The 19615-nt window shown below is 42.8% G+C and overlaps 2 protein-coding genes across 4 annotated transcripts in view; both read right to left on the reverse strand.

Annotated features, from left to right (window-relative positions):
• hivep1 (HIVEP zinc finger 1) overlaps positions 1-14469 on the reverse strand; it is a 61228-nt gene extending 46759 nt beyond the window's left edge. Inside the window, exons 1-2 of one of the 3 annotated variants that reach the window (XM_072371181.1) lie at positions 14342-14469; positions 13146-13267 (exon numbers count right to left, since the gene is read on the reverse strand). In XM_072371181.1, coding sequence (XP_072227282.1) covers positions 13146-13185 — 40 coding nt within the window. In that variant the 5' untranslated portion in view covers positions 13186-13267; positions 14342-14469. Of the gene's footprint in view, positions 1-13145; positions 13268-13494; positions 13666-13764; positions 13971-14341 lie in introns of those variants that run through there. The other 2 variants (XM_072371182.1, XM_072371183.1) reach the window with 2 other exon arrangements.
• Positions 1-19615, reverse strand: part of LOC140275682 (probable ATP-dependent RNA helicase ddx6) — a 436375-nt gene that overhangs the window by 220316 nt on the left and 196444 nt on the right. The gene's annotated exons all lie outside the window — the stretch shown is intronic.

Consider the following 19615-nt stretch of genomic DNA (forward strand, 5'->3'; position numbering starts at 1 on the left):
CATTAACTTGTGTTTCTCTCTCTCAGCAGGTGTCTCTGGCCTGGTGTTACGCTGCTTGTTGTCCCCTCTTTCCTGTCCTCTCAGCCCCAGCTGGTCCAGGCAGATGGACCCTTCCTGGTTCTGGTTCTGATGGAGGTTTCTTCCTGTTAAAAGGAGTTTTTTCTCTCCACAGTCGCCTCCTGCAGCTCAGGACGGGGATTGGATCAGAGACTGGATTAATTTGGAATTTCTTGGACTTTTTTCTCAGCCTACTTTCATTCTGCAGAGACCTCTGCTGGCGACTGACGATAAGAAACCTTTTTCCCCAGTTATTAAACCGAAGTATTAGATATTTTCTAAGCAGATGTTGCATCTGACAGCATGCTTGGAGAAGTTGGACCCGTTTAATCTTATATCGAGGTGACACTCAGGTACTGACCCAACAGATTAGAAATTAAAGCAGAAAAAATATTCATTTCACATTCTTTTGCATAGTATCCCATTTATAATCATTTTGGATCATGGCACTGTTAGTCTTCCATACATATGTGCATTACTGTGTGTTTACCACATACTTCACTAAACTGACTGCCCCCCCCCCCATTCATTCCTTCCTTTACTGGTCCCATTCTCATCACTTATTACTTATGGAATTAACCTTTTCTATTGATTCTGTGATGCTCTCATACACCCAGAATTAATTTCCTCACACTGAACAGTAAAGACTGTACATAAAGAGCCACTGGGAGCAGGACAAAGCTGAGTAAGAATCACCATGTTGCTCGGTTTGGTCTCTACGAATAGAGTCTGCTCAGCTGAGTGCACATTTATTAGCTTCTTCCTGCTGCTCATCAGCTGAAATATCAAATTTACACATTTACGAACAGATTGCAGATAAGTGTGCACTTAATCTCTCCACAGGAGCATTTAATCAAATGGAAACATGTTGAAATAATATAATAAAGCTGAAATAACACAGTTTTGAATATCTTTAATGATTAAATTACTCTCCTCAGAGCCTGAATGATACGATGTGCATTCGTTCCGTTAAAATATTCGAACTTGACTGTGTGTGTGTATTTGTGACTGATTTGCTGACCTTTTCATATAAAATGTGTGGGGTTGTTTAAATATTAGTGGGAACTACCGATGGTTATTAACCCATTCAGTTATGACTCACTAACGCCATGTTTGTGGGGTGCAGCAGTGATGGTGGAGCTCCCACAACATGCAGCAACAGGCTCTGATGAAGCAGCAACACGGAAGTTTGTGAAATGCAACGCATCCTGTCATAATGTCTCCTGTTATGGACACAGAGTTAATACATTTCACTGCATTTCAGTAAACATTTCCAGTTTTAACAAGTGAAACAGTCTGAAGTAGATGGATCGAAGGGTTTAAATGTAAAGTTACGGAGACAAGTTTGGAGTTAAAGGGGAACTCCGGTGTTTTTAAACCTTATTTCTGGCATGAAATACGTTCATCTGCTCACTGAGAACAGTTTGGTGAAAGTCGGCGTCCTTCAGAAGATATTTAGATAACTGGAGATCCATATAACGGAGTGAACGGGGCTTAGAGGATGCAGCCTCTAAATAAGGCATTATCTGTCTTTATTTCACCAATACTTTAAGAAGAATGAATGAATGAACGTGTGCTATAGCTCTGTTAGCTCATAGCTGCTGTTAGCTCATAGCTCTGTTAGCTCATAGCTCTGTTAGCTCATAGCTCTGTTAGCTCATAGCTCTGTTAGCTCATAGCTGCTGTTATGTGGCTACTTGCAGCTATAGGAGAGCTAACGGAGGGATTTCTACACAAGCACTCTACTGGGACCACTTCATCCACACGCCCCCCTGCAGCACAGTTTATTCACTCCGTGCTCTGTGACAGTCGGCTAACTTCACACAGTGTTTGCTGCTGATAGTTTTGTGCAACATGGCAGGATATTTATCAGATTTTGACAACGTGAACGACAACTTTGAGTAAGATGGACGTTCTTACCGGAGTGAATGAGCTGTGCTGCAGGGGGGCGTGTGGATGAAGTGGTCCCAGTAGAGTGCCAGAAATAAGGTTTTCCGCTTTAATTCCTGTTTGATCCACTCGGTACGTCACACCTTTCAGTTTTTAACCCAACTTTTTGGTTTATAAATTAAAAACCGTCCTGCGGCTCGACTTAAAATAAACGCTCTCACAACATCTTCCACACGTTAAAATCCTTCTGGTTTACATGTTCTGCCTCATCAGCAGAACACCACAATGATTTCTGTGTCATACCCATTGATTAGGCCCCATCTTTTTCCCCCTTCTTTGTAAGTCACGTTTTACAAATCATATCAAAATTATTTATTTAGTTAAAACACGTGCGAAACATGCACTCCCAAAGTTACACAGCTCCCCATCCTTTCAATACCAGCGTTGACAATATGACTGTAAAGTATTCATTTATTCACTTAATTCTCTGAAATCTGAACAAAATGTGGAATATAGTTTGTTTGATATGAAACAGATCAATAAAACTGACAAAGAGGCATCATCTGAGGGTTAAAAGGCTAATTTCCCAGAAAGCAAAAGCAGCTCGAGCCAAGAGGACAAACAGCTGTTTGGTGCTTTATTCTGACTCAGAATATTTAACCACAGTCACAGCTGAGCTCAGAGTTTATCATTAACAGAAAACCAATGTCACATTTCTGAGGCAGTGAACAACAACACAGGCCTTCACACAAGTTTAGTCCAGACCTGGTCTAAGAAAGAGTTTCCACCTGCTCATAAGAAACCAGAAATATCCACCAACCCTGCAAAGTCCATTTTATTAAAGAGTGAAAAGATATATAAACTTTATTCCCGAGCAGAAACAGTGAGGGATGGGAAATTATCGGTGTGTCCCTGTTCGGCTTTTACAGGGTAAACATTTTCCACCTTGTTAAAGATCCCTCTTTTCACTGCAGCGGGGGGGCAGACCTGTTGGGCCTCAGCGTGAGAAGCCTTTTATGAGACCCGAGGTATGCCATAAACACTGGAGCTGCACGATGCTTTCAGGGGCACTTCGAGGAACCGGAGAGCGCAGCAGAGAGAAAATTTCACAAGCACCTGAAGGCATCATCTGGACACAGCTCAGTGCACGCCATCAGAAAGGTTAATAAAGATTATTAATCTCTACAGATCTCAAAAGACGCGAGGAAGAAAGGTTCAGAGGGGAGTTAAGAGGGAAAAGCTGGAAAACTGGAACCTATAGCCGGGTTTTTATGGTTTGAATTGAATAAAGTCTGCGGTATCGGCCATGTGTTGTAATTCAGTAGAAGAAGCAGGAAAAAACAACAACTGTGGTGGACATCCACAAGAGGAAAATGGAGAGTTCTTCTTCAGGAATTACTTTTACCTCTGGGAAGATGTGGGATGATGATTTTAATCTTTGCAGCTCAGACCAAATTCACCGAGTTACTTTTTTCAGTCACATCTTCTAAATGTAAATAAAAAACAGAGATGGAAATGGTGAAATAACCAGAAATGTTTGAGGTGCCTTTACAAACAGGCTGTATAAGATGCAGCAGGCACACAGAGAGCATCCTGACAAGAGTCTGAAATATAATGTAATAAACAGTAAACAACCCACTTCCTGTGTCCGTAGGACACTAAAAAGTTATTGTTTTTCATCTCTTTATGTGGAGTGAAGCTGTGGAACAGACCGAGAGACAACCGAGGCAATGTTTGGAAAAAAAAAATATTATAATAAGATGGTTTTTGCAGAGGATAAGAAGGAGGAAGGGCTCTTAAATCTTGGCCTATATGTGGCAAATTGTAAAGAAGGATTTATGATATAATAGGACACAAACAGGAAGTGAAAGTGACAATTATCAGTTACTAACCAGTGGAAGAATTAAATAAGAATATGCTTGTATTATTTATTATGATTATTATCTTCCCTTATGTTTTGTTTATTTATTTTACATGCTCAAAATAAATGATAAATATGTTTTACACTGTTTTCTGGTCACACTTAATCCAAACTGGTCATTTTTCTGACTTCTTCTGCTATGTGAAGCATCTTGTAATATTCTCTGAAAAGTGCCGTATAAATAAAGTTTAACTGTCATTATCCTGAGTTGTTTTTTCTATTTAAGGTTTGTTCTCTGAAGGAAGTAAAAAAATATATTCCTGTACCTTTCTGTCACGGTTACTTAGCAACAGCCTCCTTGGTCAGAGGAAAGATTTTGACTTTAAACTCTAAACTCTCTCAGCTGAAACACACAGAAGTCTAATAAAGACACCTTTATGTGTCTCTAATTTGTGAGTTTTAAGATTATTTGACTTTTTGCTCATTTATTCTTCATCCTTCACACAATCACTGGACACAGAAAGCAAAAATGCAGTTTGGAAACTTGCTTCAACATTTAAAACCAAACAGAAACCAGTTGGTTGACTAAACGAACACCGCCGTGAACTGTTTGGTGTGTTTCTGCTGATGTGTCTCTGGAGGGGAAACCGCTGCACCACAGCTGGTCTGTGAGCAGCTGTGTGACAAAATAAACAGAGGTTCAAGAGTTCCTCTCTTCCTGCATCGCTGCCCACAAACTGTGTCATATTTCCTGACGGTGCACACAAACATGATCTGGTTACGGCAGGACGGGTACAGTCTGTAGGACGGTTACAGTCTGTAGGACGGTTACAGTCTGTAGGACGGTTACAGTCTGCTGTAGGACGGTTACAGTCTGCTGCAGGACGGTTACAGTCTGCTGCAGGACGGTTACAGTCTGCCGTAGGACGGTTACAGTCTGCTGTAGGACGGTTACAGTCTGTAGGACGGTTACAGTCTGCTGCAGGACGGTTACAGTCTGCTGCAGGACGGTTACAGTCTGCTGCAGGACGGTTACAGTCTGCCGTAGGACGGTTACAGTCTGCCGTGGGACGGTTACAGTCTGCCGCGGGACGGTTACAGTCTGCCGCGGGACGGTTACAGTCTGCCGCGGGACGGTTACAGTCTGCCGTAGGACGGTTACAGTCTGCCGTAGGACGGTTACAGTCTGCCGTAGGACGGTTACAGTCTGCCGTAGGACGGTTACAGTCTCCCGTAGGACGGTTACAGTCTGCCGTAGGACGGTTACAGTCTGCCGCAGGACGGTTACAGTCTGCCGCAGGACGGTTACAGTCTGCCGTAGGACGGTTACAGTCTGCTGCAGTCTGCCGTAGGACGGTTACAGTCTGCTGCAGTCTGCCGCAGGACGGTTACAGTCTGCCGCAGGACGGTTACAGTCTGCCGTAGGACGGTTACAGTCTGCCGTAAGACGGTTACAGTCTGCCGTAGGACGGTTACAGTCTGCCGTAGGACGGTTACAGTCTGCTGCAGTCTGCCGTAGGACGGTTACAGTCTGCCGTAGGACGGTTACAGTCTGCCGTAGGACGGTTACAGTCTGCCGTAGGACGGTTACAGTCTGCCGTAGGACGGTTACAGTCTGCCGTAGGACGGTTACAGTCTGCCGTAGGACGGTTACAGTCTGCCGTAGGACGGTTACAGCCTGCCGTAGGACGGTTACAGTCTGCCGTAGGACGGTTACAGCCTGCCGTAGGACGGTTACAGTCTGTAGGACGGTTACAGTCTGCTGCAGGACGGTTACAGTCTGCCGTAGGACGGTTACAGTCTGTAGGATGGTTACAGCTGTACCAGTAAAATTTATCTTTTTATTAAGCTGTTACGAGTGAATCTCAGACTCCCATGGGGGGGGGGGGTGATTCACAGACGGCCTGAGAGCAGGGCTTTCCTTCTTCACGTCTCACAGGGGAACAGAGAGGACAAAGCAAGGCGATTCTTCTCTTTCTGTTTACAGGCTGGGACGGTTTGTTAGGACTGAGTTAAAAATACAGCAGGCCTGCTCCCAGAGCTGCAGAAACAAAACAAACTCACACTTCCTTCCTCTCAGTTTGTTTAGATTTCCTGCTGGTTCCTGCTCTCGCTCACACAGACAGTCTCTTACCTGCAACTCCAGGTGTTAAACCGCCACAGAATACAAGTTCCTGTATTAAAATAAGTTTTTGTTTGCATGAATGTGAAGCTATGAGCATCATGCAGATAAAAGGACCAGTTTCCATGATTGAAACTAGAGAAACATTAATCTTACACATGTTCTGTCAGCTGAAGGCAGCTGTGAGGCTGCATTTTGGATAATAGAACTAAATTTACCCAGAAATATTTAATCAAATCAGAACCTTCTCAGTTGGAGGTGAAAGGGCCGGGGCGATACAACCTATAAATGAGTCGTTTTGGATTATAACATCTTCGGGTACGGTGGCTCTGAGCAGCCAAACAACTGTCTGAAGACATAAAAAGGCAGAAAATCAAACGTGTTCATCAATTTAGTTGATCAGCAGGTTTAATCTGAGATTTTTGTTACGTTAAAATAAGACAAAATCCTGCCTGATAGGAATCGTTTATTCGCAGCTGTAGATGGAATTTATCTGGACTCAAAGAACATGTCTGACACACCTTGTTTTAAGCTCTTCATCTCTGTTATCGTCTCTTATTGATCAGTTATTTGTGTTGTCTTTGCCTCCTGTTTGTGTTTGTTATGTAGAAGTTAAACTGTAAATGACTGCAGCTCTGCAGTGAGCTGAAGGAACAGAAATGATGCCCAGGTGGGACAAAGTTTGTCGAGTCAGATTTCAGAGACGACATCAGCCAAGAAAAGAAATACACAGAGTTTTAAATCATCAGCATCATGTGGCGGCTGCAGGGGATTTCTTTAAGGCTTCAGGGAAAGATTTCCCATCAGCAGTGCGAGCATGTGACAGCACGCCATGCAATTAGCATTTCCTGTGAGCTGGAGGAAGTGCCTCAGAGGGGAGGTGATGAACTCAGTCAGGAGGCAAAAAAGAAGCCAAACAGATGCCTCAACAAGTTATTGAGTAAAAAGGAAGTGAGCTGGGTGTTCCCCACAACCCGCTCAGATTTCAACAGACCTCAGGACAGCGAGTCACATCAAGTTCGAGGCAACACCTCCGTAACGCTGCGTTAGCGGAAGCGAGACTGCTGTCGCTGCTGAACTTCTGTTCCTCTTCGGCTCTTTTCTACTCGTCCATCACATTAAAACAGAAAACTCTCCTCCAACTGGTCAAACAAGCAAACCAGCCATGGAAAACCACAGAAGAAGAGCTGTTATTTCTGCATCTGCTCATTTTTTAAACTTCCAGACTTAACTACTGTAATTCTTTATTATTGTTCTGACCCACAGAGTCTCTGAAAAGCCTCCAGCTGATCCAAAACCCTGCAGCCAGAGTTCTGATGAGAACTAACAGGAGAGATCATGTTTCTCCAGTTTTAGCTTCTCTTCATTGGCTCCCTGTTAAATTCAGAATAGAATTTAAGATTCTTCTCCTCACATATAAAGCTCTTAATGACCGAGCTCCATCGCATCTTAAAGATCTCACCGTTGGATATTTCCCCAACAGAGCACTTTGCTCTCAGGCTGCAGGTTTCCTTGTGGTTCCCAGAGTTTCTAAAAGCAGAATGGGAGGCAGAGCCTTCAGTTATCAGGCCACTAAAAGCAGAATGGGAGGCAGAGCCTTCAGTTATCAGGCCCCTAAAAGCAGAATGGGAGGCAGAGCCTTCAGTTATCAGGCCACTAAAAGCAGAATGGGAGGCAGAGCCTTCAGTTATCAGGCCCCTAAAAGCAGAATGGGAGGCAGAGCCTTCAGTTATCAGGCCCCTAAAAGCAGAATGGGAGGCAGAGCCTTCAGTTATCAGGCCCCTAAAAGCAGAATGGGAGGCAGAGCCTTCAGTTATCAGGCCCCTAAAAGCAGAATGGGAGGCAGAGCCTTCAGTTATCAGGCCCCTAAAAGCAGAATGGGAGGCAGAGCCTTCAGTTATCAGGCCCCTAAAAGCAGAATGGGAGGCAGAGCCTTCAGTTATCAGGCCCCTCTCTGTGGAACCAGCTGCCAGTTTGGCTTCAGGAAGCAGACACCCTCTCTACCTTTAAGATCAGGCTGAAACTTTCCTTTCTGATAAAGCTTATAGTTAGGGATGGCTCAGGTGGGCCTGAAACATCCCATAGTTCTGCTGCTATAGGCCCAGCCTGCTGGGGGAGCTCCCATGATGCACCTCTCCTCCCTCCATGTACAGATGACATCATTGCTGTCATTAACTTGTGTTTCTCTCTCTCAGCAGGTGTCTCTGGCCTGGTGTTACGCTGCTTGTTGTCCCCTCTTTCCTGTCCTCTCAGCCCCAGCTGGTCCAGGCAGATGGACCCTTCCTGGTTCTGGTTCTGATGGAGGTTTCTTCCTGTTAAAAGGGAGTTTTTTCTCTCCACAGGCGCCTCGTGCACGCTAGTGTTTTATTTTGCATATTTAGGTCGACATTAGGCATCCTGCTTAATCAGAATCATCTGACGAAAAAAACCCTCAAGTTAAAGAAAACATCTGTTCTGTGACTTCAGCTACAGTTAGTAGCTGAATTCCTAACCCATGAAGCATCATAACTCAGAGAGAAAGTCTCCTCTTCCTCGTCTCTGTTGTCCCGGTGGCACATTGGCGACTCCACGAAGAAGCCAAAGTTTTCTCTAGAAATCATTTGATTCTTCGCTAAAGCCTAAAAAACTTCTCAGCCTACTTTCATTCTGCAGAGACCTCTGCTGGCGACTGACATAAGGAACCTTTTCCCCAGTTATAAAACCCAAGTATTAGATATTTTCTGAGCAGATGTTGCATCTGACAGCATGCTTGGAGAAGCTGGACCCGTTTAATCTTTGTATACAGATTGGTGTCGAGCAAACATCTGAACAGAAAATGATCCAAAGAGACAAAAAAAACAAGGAAAAAGGGTTTTAAATTATAATATTTACACATTCTACTGTCCCTTCGGTCCATTCTGATCAAATTAGAGCCCGTAATCTCACTGAAAACAAATGGAGCATCACTCGGCCGCCGTTTCCTCCCCCCTCTGCCGGGCAAAGACTCTTCTGAGCTGAATTATTTATGTTGTTTGTCCGAGTGAATCGAATAAAAAGACCCGCAGACAGGAAGCGTTTATGTGCTAAACAAACAGAGGGCTTCGCTGCACCTCTTCACACTCAGCGTGTTAACGCCGCCATCTGTGAACTGCAAACGTCTGCTGACACCTAAAGCTGGCAGCTCTCAGCATAACACCACAGCCGCCGAGCCAATCAGGGCTCTGCTTTCACAGCGAGGACGCGCCGGTCCTCCTTCACTCGTCTGGACCGTGCGTTTAATGAAAGATCCACCGGTGCGACCTCACTGCAACGCTTCAGATACGAGCCTCAGATGGAGATCTGAAGCGAACATACAGCCTCACACTCCAGCTCAGACACACACATTCAGAACTATGCTCCAGAGGATCCGCGAATCAACGAAGGTGACGAACACGAGAGAACGAACCCTGATTTATCACGACATCCCGCCTCTGAATCAGCCACAAAAACCCGTGTTTCCATCACACTATCGAGCTGATTTAAAGCAAACTTCACTGTTCAGTTTAAATAGTTTACGACAGGAAATCTCATCAGTTTTAGCATAAAAAATAAGCAAATTAATCATTTAATATAGAGTAAAAGTCTTCAAACCTGTCAGGGTTTTGGACTGAGGTTAGAAGTTGAGATGTAGTGGTTTCACTCGTCATCTTTAACCAGTTAGTTTCACATTTAACTCACCACTAAATCAGTCACTGCTGCTTTCAGGTCCCGTGGGATAAAAGAACACCGACAGCTTGTGAGGGAAATTACTTTCAACTAAAACACTCAAAGTCACACTTTGTTCTCCATATATCAGATAATCCGGTTAGAATATGTGACATAAATGACGACAAAGTCCCAGTTTCTGTTTCAGCTCCTCGACGGTTGTGACAGAGATGGAAAATCCCGTTTCAAGCAAACATCACACACATCACAACAGAGCTGTTGTGTGGCTTTATGGCAGCACAGAGCGTGCATGTGTACACTAAAGCCATGTTTACAGATACGGCGCCATGGCAACAGGAAACAAACGCCCGCTTCAGCTCAGGAAAACAACAATGCTGCGTTTCCAACGTGTTTTCGCCACAGCTTTAGAGCTGGACTCTCAGCAGGTTTGGGACGAAAGCTGGAAAATCTGCAGCGATCCGGTGTGGCCGCAGCCAACAGCGATGGTTCCGCAGTCCGGCTCCCTTCGAAGGTCAAAGAAATGACCTCCGGTCGTCTTTTGTTTGACCTCCTGACAAACACCAGCCAGAAAACCAGAGAAATCCAGACTGGTTCATCTTTATGAGCCACAAAGAAACGTTTTCTCCAAACACAAAACGTCTTTTACAGATTAAAAGTGAAGGAAAGATGCAAATCCCACCGTCCCAGAGTCCATGAACCAGAAGCTTTGAAGGGTCTGCGGAAATATCAGCATTTAGTTTCAATCTTTTATTTACTCCGGTTAGCTCAAAGTGAATAAAGGATAAACAAAGTGAATAAAGGATAAACAAAGTGAATAAAGGATAAACAAAGTAAAAAAATTAATAAATAAAGAATAAACAAAGTGAATAAAGGATAAACCAAGTAAAAAAAATTAATAAATAAAGAATAAACAAAGTGAATAAAGAATAAACAAAGTAAAAAAAGAAAGAAAGAAAGAATAAACAAAGTATATAAAGAATAAACAAAGTAAATAAAGAATAAACAAAGTAAAAGAATAATAAACAAAGTAAAAGAATAATAAACAAAGTAAATGAATAATAAACAAAGTAAATAAAGAATAAACAAAGTAAAAGAATAATAAACAAAGTAAAAGAATAATAAACAAAGTAAAAGAATAATAAACAAAGTAAATAAAGAATAAACAAAGTAAAAGAATAATAAACAAAGAAAATAAAGAATAAACAAAGTGAATAAAGAATAAACAAAGTGAATAAAGAATAAACAAAGTAAAAAAAGAAAGAAAGAAAGAATAAACAAAGTATATAAAGAATAAACAAAGTAAATAAAGAATAAACAAAGTAAAAGAATAATAAACAAAGTAAAAGAATAATAAACAAAGTAAATAAAGAATAAACAAAGTAAAAGAATAATAAACAAAGAAAATAAAGATTAAACAAAGTGAATAAAGAATAAATGTGGAGTTAAATCTGTGCTCATATCTGATCTTATATTATATATATATTATATTCTTAATTTTACTGCTCACACATTCTCACGCTGAGTTCAGCCGGCGGCACCAGCAGGCCCGACAGAACCAGAACAAACGGCCGCAGTTTGTCACAATAAACAGGTTTAAACCCACAGCGGCGGGTCAAAAAACCTCAAAAATATCTGATCTCCAGCTCCTAAAGAAGCTTTTTTTTATGAGATTTAACATGACAGAACCAACAGAACCAGCAGAACCAACAGGCCCGACAGAACCAGAACAAACAGCCGCAGTTTGTTCATGGACTCATCGCAATAAACAGGTTTAAACCCACAGCGGCGAGTCAAAAAAACCCAAAATATCTGATCTCCAGCTACTAAAGAAGCTTTTTTTATGAGATTTAACATGACAGAACCAACAGAACCAACAGAACCGACAGAACCAGAACAAACGGCCGCAGTTTGTCACAATAAACAGGTTTAAACCCACAGCGGCGGGTCAAAAAACCTCAAAAATATCTGATCTCCAGCTCCTAAAGAAGCTTTTTTTATGAGATTTAACATGACAGAACCAGCAGAACCAACAGGCCCGACAGAACCAGAACAAACAGCCGCAGTTTGTTCATGGACTCATCGCAATAAACAGGTTTAAACCCACAGCAGCGGGTCAAAAAAACCCAAAATATCTGATCTCCAGCTCCTAAAGAAGCTTTTTTTATGAGATTTAACATGACAGAACCAACAGAACCAGCAGAACCAACAGAACCGACAGAACCAACAGAACCGACAGAACCAACAGAACCAACAGAACCAGCAGAACCAACAGGCCCGACAGAACCAGAACAAACGGCCGCAGTTTGTCACAATAAACAGGTTTAAACCCACAGCGGCGGGTCAAAAAACCTCAAAAATATCTGATCTCCAGCTCCTAAAGAAGCTTTTTTTATGAGATTTAACATGACAGAACCAACAGAACCAACAGAACCAACAGAACCGACAGAACCAGAACAAACGGCCGCAGTTTGTTCATGGACTCATCGCAATAAACAGGTTTAAACCCACAGCGGCGAGTCAAAAAACCTCAAAAATATCTGATCTCCAGCTCCTAAAGAAGCTTTTTTTATGAGATTTAACATGACAGAACCAACAGAACCAACAGAACCGACAGAACCAACAGAACCGACAGAACCATCAGAGCTGTCAAAAGGTGTGTAGAAGCAGGAAGTTTCCAAAGATTAATTAAGTCATTTTAAGCACTCAGAACAATATAATTCATGTACAGATTACACTCATATAAAGTGAAAATGATAATTTTAACTCCAGATTTTACATTTAATCATGAATTACCCGACAAATGCATTTAATAATGATCCAAAGTATCCAAATATTACTGTTAATATTAGTCATAGTGACAGTTTATCAACCAAAGAAGGGTCGGAAATGAGTTATTAGCTCCTCAGTGACCTCCAACACTCACAGATGCTCATTTCTCAGATTTTCCTCTCAGTCCAGTCTGGATTTCTCTGTTTTTTTTTGTGTTTCAGCTGAAAATGTTCGATTAAACCAGCTGAGATTTTTAAGAGTTTAATTCAAGATTCAATCATCTGATGAACTGAGAATGGAAAATATTTAAGTGCTCAGAAAGATGTTGAGTCAAACATAATGAATAAAATGTTAAAATCTCGCAGTGAAATCATCTTTAAACTTTCGGTTTAAAGCATTTTCATCTAAACAAGAGGAAAAACGAGATTGTTGCCATTTAAACTGCAGGTTTTGGTCAGATTTAGTGGAAAATTCCAGGAGCATCGCAGCAAAGATTTCTGATCAATAATTAATGATTAATGAAGTCGTTTCTTTAATAAAAGTTTTCAACCTCATGATGTTCTGAGCTCAATCAGCAGGAAAACTGCTGGTTTCCTGTTTATTTTATGATTGTTTGTGGGATTTAAGAAGAAAAGGTGCACGACCTGCACAGAGATCTGCCCCCAGATCCAAACTGAGACAGCAGCAGCAGAACCGAGCCCGTCAGAACCGAGCCCTGCACGGCAGGAACCTGCATCCAAACCAGCCCAGCAGCAAACTCACCTTTCAGGTTTTTGGGGTTGTTCTGTTTGGTGCGTGGCATCTTTCCAGCTCGGTTCACAGGTGCATCCTGGGGGTTTTTAACCTTGCAGCGCGTCGACTCCTGAGCCACAGCCGGGGTTCATCTGCAGGAGATAAAGCGGATCAATGAGGCTCCGTGTGCTGCAGGACGGAGCTGGAGCCGGGAAGGTGTAACCTCTGCTGGAGATCAGCGCTGCAGAGGCTCACCTGCCTGCTGAAGTTAGAGCGGAGCAGAAGCTGCAACAGACCCAAACATCACAGCCTGACAATAACCAACATGCCCAGAGCAGCCTCGGAGGGTTTTAGAGAGATGTTAAACGCACGGAGCTACCTGATGAGCTCAAACAGCCGCAGAGCGCCGCCTCAGCTCTGCGGAGACAGGAAATCACACGCTCATGAATACATATGTGAAGCTCCATCAGCCGCAGCATCTCCCCCGAAACACCTCGATGCAGAGCGCTCCAGCCTTTGTCTCCCCTCACTATTACATAACTCTTACTACAGCCGGCTGGACGCGCGGCTCCGCGCGTCCTACATGTGGCGCTGCTGGAGCAATGACATCACCTCCCGGAGCATCTCTGCAGCGGGAAGTCAGACTCACCTGCCGCCTCCGTCCAGACACATCCCGTCTGTCAGAGCGCCTGCGTGCCCGTGCGCGCGCATGTTTGAGGAAACACCCCGATACTGACACCCGAGGAAAAGGTGAAAGAGCTTCTGCGCGCCGATCAGGTGACCGGAGGGACGGTTTCCGCTCACACCTGAGGAAACACCGCGAGAATTATGCAACCGCGTGCGTTAGCGACACATATGAGAGGGAACACGTGCACAGGTTTCCAGCGCGCGCGTGGGAATGGCGTGTTTTGTGCCTGTTGCAACACGTGAACGCCCTGAGAAGGAGGGAGGAGTCAGGGAAAACCCCCTCGCTGTCTCCGCTGCAGCTCCAACAGGACGCTTCCCTCCTCCAACCAACACCCGCACGCGCTTACAGACGCGCGAGCACGCTTACCTACGGCCCGGGAGAGCTGCGCTGCACGAGCCTAAAAAAAAAACAACAGTGCGCAAACCCCGCCCGCGTGCCTCCCGCCGACCGGGCTGCACCCGGAGTTCACGGCGGGCTGAAACCGGACGACAGCAGCGTGTCCGGCTGCGTGTCCGCGTGCAGGGAGGCTGGTACTCACAGGTGCGGCTTCGGCTCGTGCCACGGCGGGAGCACACCTTCAGTGACGGAGGGTTCGGCTCCGTTTCTGCCTTCACCTTCTTGCTCACTTTCTATTGCAGGAAACAGACAGGCCCTCTGACGTCAGCGGGGGTCCCGTCTCCGCCTCCCAGACACGGGGTGTCCTCTCCGGCCTCAGGGGGGTTCCCGACGGCCGCGCCTCTGAGTCCCGGCTCCGAAGCCAAGTTTTACTTTTTCGTGCGTGCGTATTGGATGAAGCGCTCCTCCTCTTCCTCCTCTCGCGGTAACAGCCTCCGTTGAGGTCGTGTCGCGTGGCGGAAACCCCCCTCCCGGACCCCCACTCTGCCTCTGCTGCACATAGTTTAGAACTGACGGTTTTCCCGGAGGTTCCTTGTTGTCAGGTCACGTTGTACCCCTCCGCCACCACTGACCGGGCTTCCCCTGCACAAACCCGCAGCAGGGGACCCCACAGCGGGTCAGTGATCCCAGGGGTGCCCGTGGGGTGAGAGTGGTGAACGGGGGCCTCCCAAAAAACTCAAAAAACATGTCAACTCCAGCTCCCAGAGGAGCTTTATTTGATGGGATTCCACATTCAATGTAACCCCCCCCCCCTACACACAGATGTGTGTAAAGGGGTTAAATGACAGCAGGGCTGTAGAACCAGGTAGTTTTTAAAGGTAAATGTTCTCATTTTAAGAACCTTTTTTCTCTTTGTACAAAAGGAAAAAGAAACACTTAAAATAATAATATAATTAATGTACAGAATACACTCAAACGAAGTTAAAATTATCATTTGAACTCTATATTTTTCTTTTAATGATGGATTACCAGGAAATATATATTTAAAAATGATCCATGAATATTAAAAAGGTGTCATTAACATTGGTAATAGTGACAGTATATCAACCGAAGAAGAGTTTGTTGTTGAATTAAATTACAGTTAAATTAAAAAGACAAAAAACTTTATCCCAAAGGGAAATATAATTAGTAACTAGCCCCTCTCTGACCTCCAGATCAGCTTTTATTTGGGATTGTTGAAGCCTCAAATGTTTGATTACGGTGCAGCTTTACAAGGAAAAAAGATAAAACATTTTTAATAGTTTAATTCAAGATTGAAAATGGGATAAAATGTGTTTATTTGTAGATAAAGAAGCAAAATGTTTCCATGAAATTGAAAATATCTCAGCGCTCATAAAGATGTCAACAACAGAAACATGTTGTGTTCTTTTCTTTTTCATGACAAATATTAACCTGCACAGAACTTAACAGTAAAATCATCTTAAAACATTCAGTCTCTGCACCTTTACCTTTGAGGGGTAAAAAAAATAAGATAATCTTCATTTAATTTGTGTTAAACTGCAGTTTTTGGTCAGATTTGGGGTATTAAGCCCGAGGATTGAGACATCACAGCATCCTGGACTGACGAGAACTGACATGGCAACGATTTATGATCGTTTAAGTTATATTTTTAAATAAAAATGGTGAAAATGTTCTACCTTACTGATCTTCTGACATCGGTTGGTCTGGTTTCCTGTTTTAATATGATTGTTTGTGGGTTTTAACAAGAAAACATGCACCACAAACATTGGTCCAGATCAGAAAAGACTAACAAAAAATGTACAATTAGTACTTGTTTCTGACTCGTTTCCCTGCCGCTTTTGTTGATCAGTCGATCAGAATTCACTGAGGATGCTTTACTTTTTACTTAACTTTCACCTGTAAATGGTCAGAGTCAGAAGTTAAAAGTACATGGTTAGGGTCTGAGAAGTACTTGATTCAGCAGTTCCCATCACAATGTGCCATCCCACTATTTTTAATCTTGAATTGTTACACCATCAATTCAGTATTTGGCTAAATTGCTCATTTTACAGATTTTCCTGGAAGTCTTGGATGGTTATGAGCCAGGAATGATCATAGAAATATTCCAATGGTTAATTATCAGATATATTGATAATAAAACTAATCACTAGCATCCTCACACCTTCTCTAGTGGGATAATATGGACTGAGGTTCTTCTGCATGGAAGATACATGACACAGGAAAAAAGGAAAACAATTGAACTTTAAAAGAAGCTCAATATGAAGTAAAACAAAAAGAGCCACAAAACTGCATTTTTTAGGTAAAGTTCACATAATAAGGAATGGAAAACTCACACAGTGGGTGGTAGTGGCATCAATAATAATGATAGTCGTATCTATTGACCTACAACTTAATAATAGGTTAATTCAGTTGGAACTGTTGCTGTTTTATCATTGTGATGAAAGGCTAATAAACAAGGTTAAATACAAATACAATTAGGAGTTAAACGTCTTTTTTTTAGTCATATCCTTAATAAGGAGAACTTTTCAGACTTTCTTCCTTGGTTAGAGTAAAATCTAACCGTACAAATATCAATGATCACTAGTTTGCTTCACTTTTCCAAGCTAGCCAGCTATGAGCTAATCATGCTAGTTAGCTAAAACACAGTGTGTAAAAAGCCCACAGGAACAGAAAAAATATAAAAATCTATTATTCTGTATGCTGAAAGGTGCTCTCCAGTATAACTGCAATCAGTTTATAAGTTAGAAAAGAAAGTTTGTTCTTAATGTTTTCATTTGCTTCTTGTTCCTGATAGCTCAACTGTCGCACAAGAAGCTAACGCTAGTACCCGAGAGACTGAGGCTAAAATGACTAAATATCCTACACACTGAGATAAGACCCCAAATAAAAGCAGTGAGCTTGTTGAGAGTGAAACCAGAGGAGTGCAACTGTGGCTGGAAAGTTAAATAATTTGCGTAAACTTACTTCAAAGCTCTGTAATGCTGCAAATTCTGATGAAAACTCTGTAAAAGTTCATCACAACAACAGTTTTCACCATAAGATAATATCTACAGTCACTTTAAGTTTCATTTTACTTATTTTTCTTCCTCCGTTTGGTAATATTGTAAAAAAAATTCCACATTTCATGTCAAATTTATCTGGAATACAGTTATTTTGATATGAAGCCGGTCAAAGCAGGCTGCTGTTAGGAGGATTTTATTAGAGGGAGCAGCAGTCTGGAAATGACCTAAAGTGACCCTAATTTTAGTTTAGCCATCTGATAATGGAGACAAAATGTGTGAATGAGAGCAGCTTTATTAGGAATTCAGTTGGGTTAATTTGGAATATATGTGAGCACAGAGAGAAAGACACAAGCAAACATATAAGGGCAAAAGTGACATGATGCCAAGCTGCAGCCACAGCCCTGATGTTGGTTTTTATATCAGTTACATCAGTGAAACCAGCAGTCAACCCCATGACTGAGGTTTTCCACCAATCACTGTCTCCAATATACAGACCGAAACTGTCAGTTTCACACGTAATAAATCTAAGAAAAGAGTATTCACAGATCGTAGAATGTGAAATTAACCATTTCATGGCATCAAGGAATGTCTTTAATGGGAAAAGTCCAGGTAAATATCAACAGGAATGGGATTTTAGGGGGTTAAGTTTGAAGAAAAGCTAATTAACATCCTGTAAAACAAACTTCTGACTTGTGAAAGCAGGATTGTTGTCACTGACTGATAGGAGGCAACAAAAACCGAGCCACAAACTGTCCAAACCTAAACAGGTTGACTCGTGTGAATTCACACTCTGTATTAACTCACATGTTCCACTGCAGCCTCATCGAAACAAACCGTTTAAGCTCCTAATGACTAGAAACCTGCCAGCAAGGAGGGAACTTTACCTCTTGCTCAGTTTCCACTAATGGGCATGAGACAATAGCATGAAACCATGTCACAGCCCACTCGGAGACAGAGGTGTAAAAACACCTCATGATTGTTCTGGAGCTGTCGAAATAAACCAAAACGAATCATTTAAATTCATGTGAGCTGCAGCCGAGTGCACCGGGCGTCTTATTTTTATCCTGCGTCAGCGTTCCTGGATTTATGGCGTGCGAGTTTGTCCAGAACAACAAAGGTCATGTTATTTTCACCCCACGGTCAGAAATAGCTCTCGCATGAATGCAAACTTAAATGGAAAGGTTTCATTTAGAAATGCAGCAGCAGAAGTTTCACTTTACCTCGACTGTAAGAACAGGTTTCCTACATTTTTCAACTCCAGTGCAGCCTGAGCTGCTTCTCTGAGAAACACAGCATCTCCCCGACAAACTCTGCTGCAGAGAGGCAAATCTACCCATTAATAAGTTATTGTGTGACAGCCGCCCACCTCCGTATCACAGGCTTCCTGCACACAGCAGAGTGGGACTACTGGCTCGGTGGAGCTTTATGACTCACCTCTTTCAACTGCACCAACTTAAAATGGCACATTTGAATAGAGAAACTTTTTCTTCTGCAACAACAGGAAGGAGTCGTCTCCTCGCAGTCAGAGATCTGAACACTGGAGCAGGGATGCATTCTGTGTGAATGAATGTGATTCGGTTCTCAAATACGATTTTTGACAATTAACAGCAGTTAAACAGGAGCTGTTTCTGAGAGACTGATGTCTGCGGACAAAGCTAAGAGCTCGACTGGACTGAACAGGAACCGAGCCTCCTGTTAGCCAAACCAGATCAGAGCTGATTCATTAGTGTCTTTAAGGATCAGCAGAAATGTTTGACTGCTGTGGAAGACTTTCCTGACTTATATCCCCGTCCACTGCTGGGCTGATACTCATAAAGGCTGATGGTCACACCTACAGAGGCTGAATCGGACCCTTTAAGGCAGGGATGTCGAACTCCGGTCCTGGAGGGCCGCTGTCCGGCAGGTTTTAGATGTTTCCCTGCTTCAACACACCTGATTCAGATTAAATGGATCTCTTCGAAAGATTGTTAAGTTCTGCACAAACCTGCTAATGATGCATTGATCTGAATCAGGTGTGTTGGAGCAGGGAAGCATCTAAAACCTGCAGGTTTTAGATGCCTCAGGTGTCAGTGATCGGCAGCCAAATTAAAACCTCGGTTTATAACGCAGTTCAGTTTTACCTGAAGGGGCTCCTACACTAGCCCACAGCTCTGTTATGGGAAGCTAAAAGTCACTGTGCAAATTTATCAACCCAAATCTGTTGGGGTGGTGACGAGAAAACAAAAAAACTGTGATTATGACATTTATTTTGACTTATTTTATGTCAGACTTTATTTAATTTGTTAATATTAGTTCAATTTTACATTTTAGGTTGCAACAAATTACAAAAAAAGACAAAAACAAAAGATTAAGTTATATTAAACAGGTGATTTTAACCATAATCTGGTCCTAAAGCAGCCTTCATGACAGGCAAAGATGTTCAGAGGAGCTCCAGTTTGTGTTTAAAACAATGT

The sequence above is a fragment of the Leuresthes tenuis genome, unplaced genomic scaffold (genome assembly GCF_036924035.1).
Source record: "Leuresthes tenuis unplaced genomic scaffold, fLeuTen1.0.hap1 SCAF_18, whole genome shotgun sequence".
Taxonomy (NCBI): Eukaryota; Metazoa; Chordata; class Actinopteri; order Atheriniformes; family Atherinopsidae; genus Leuresthes; species Leuresthes tenuis.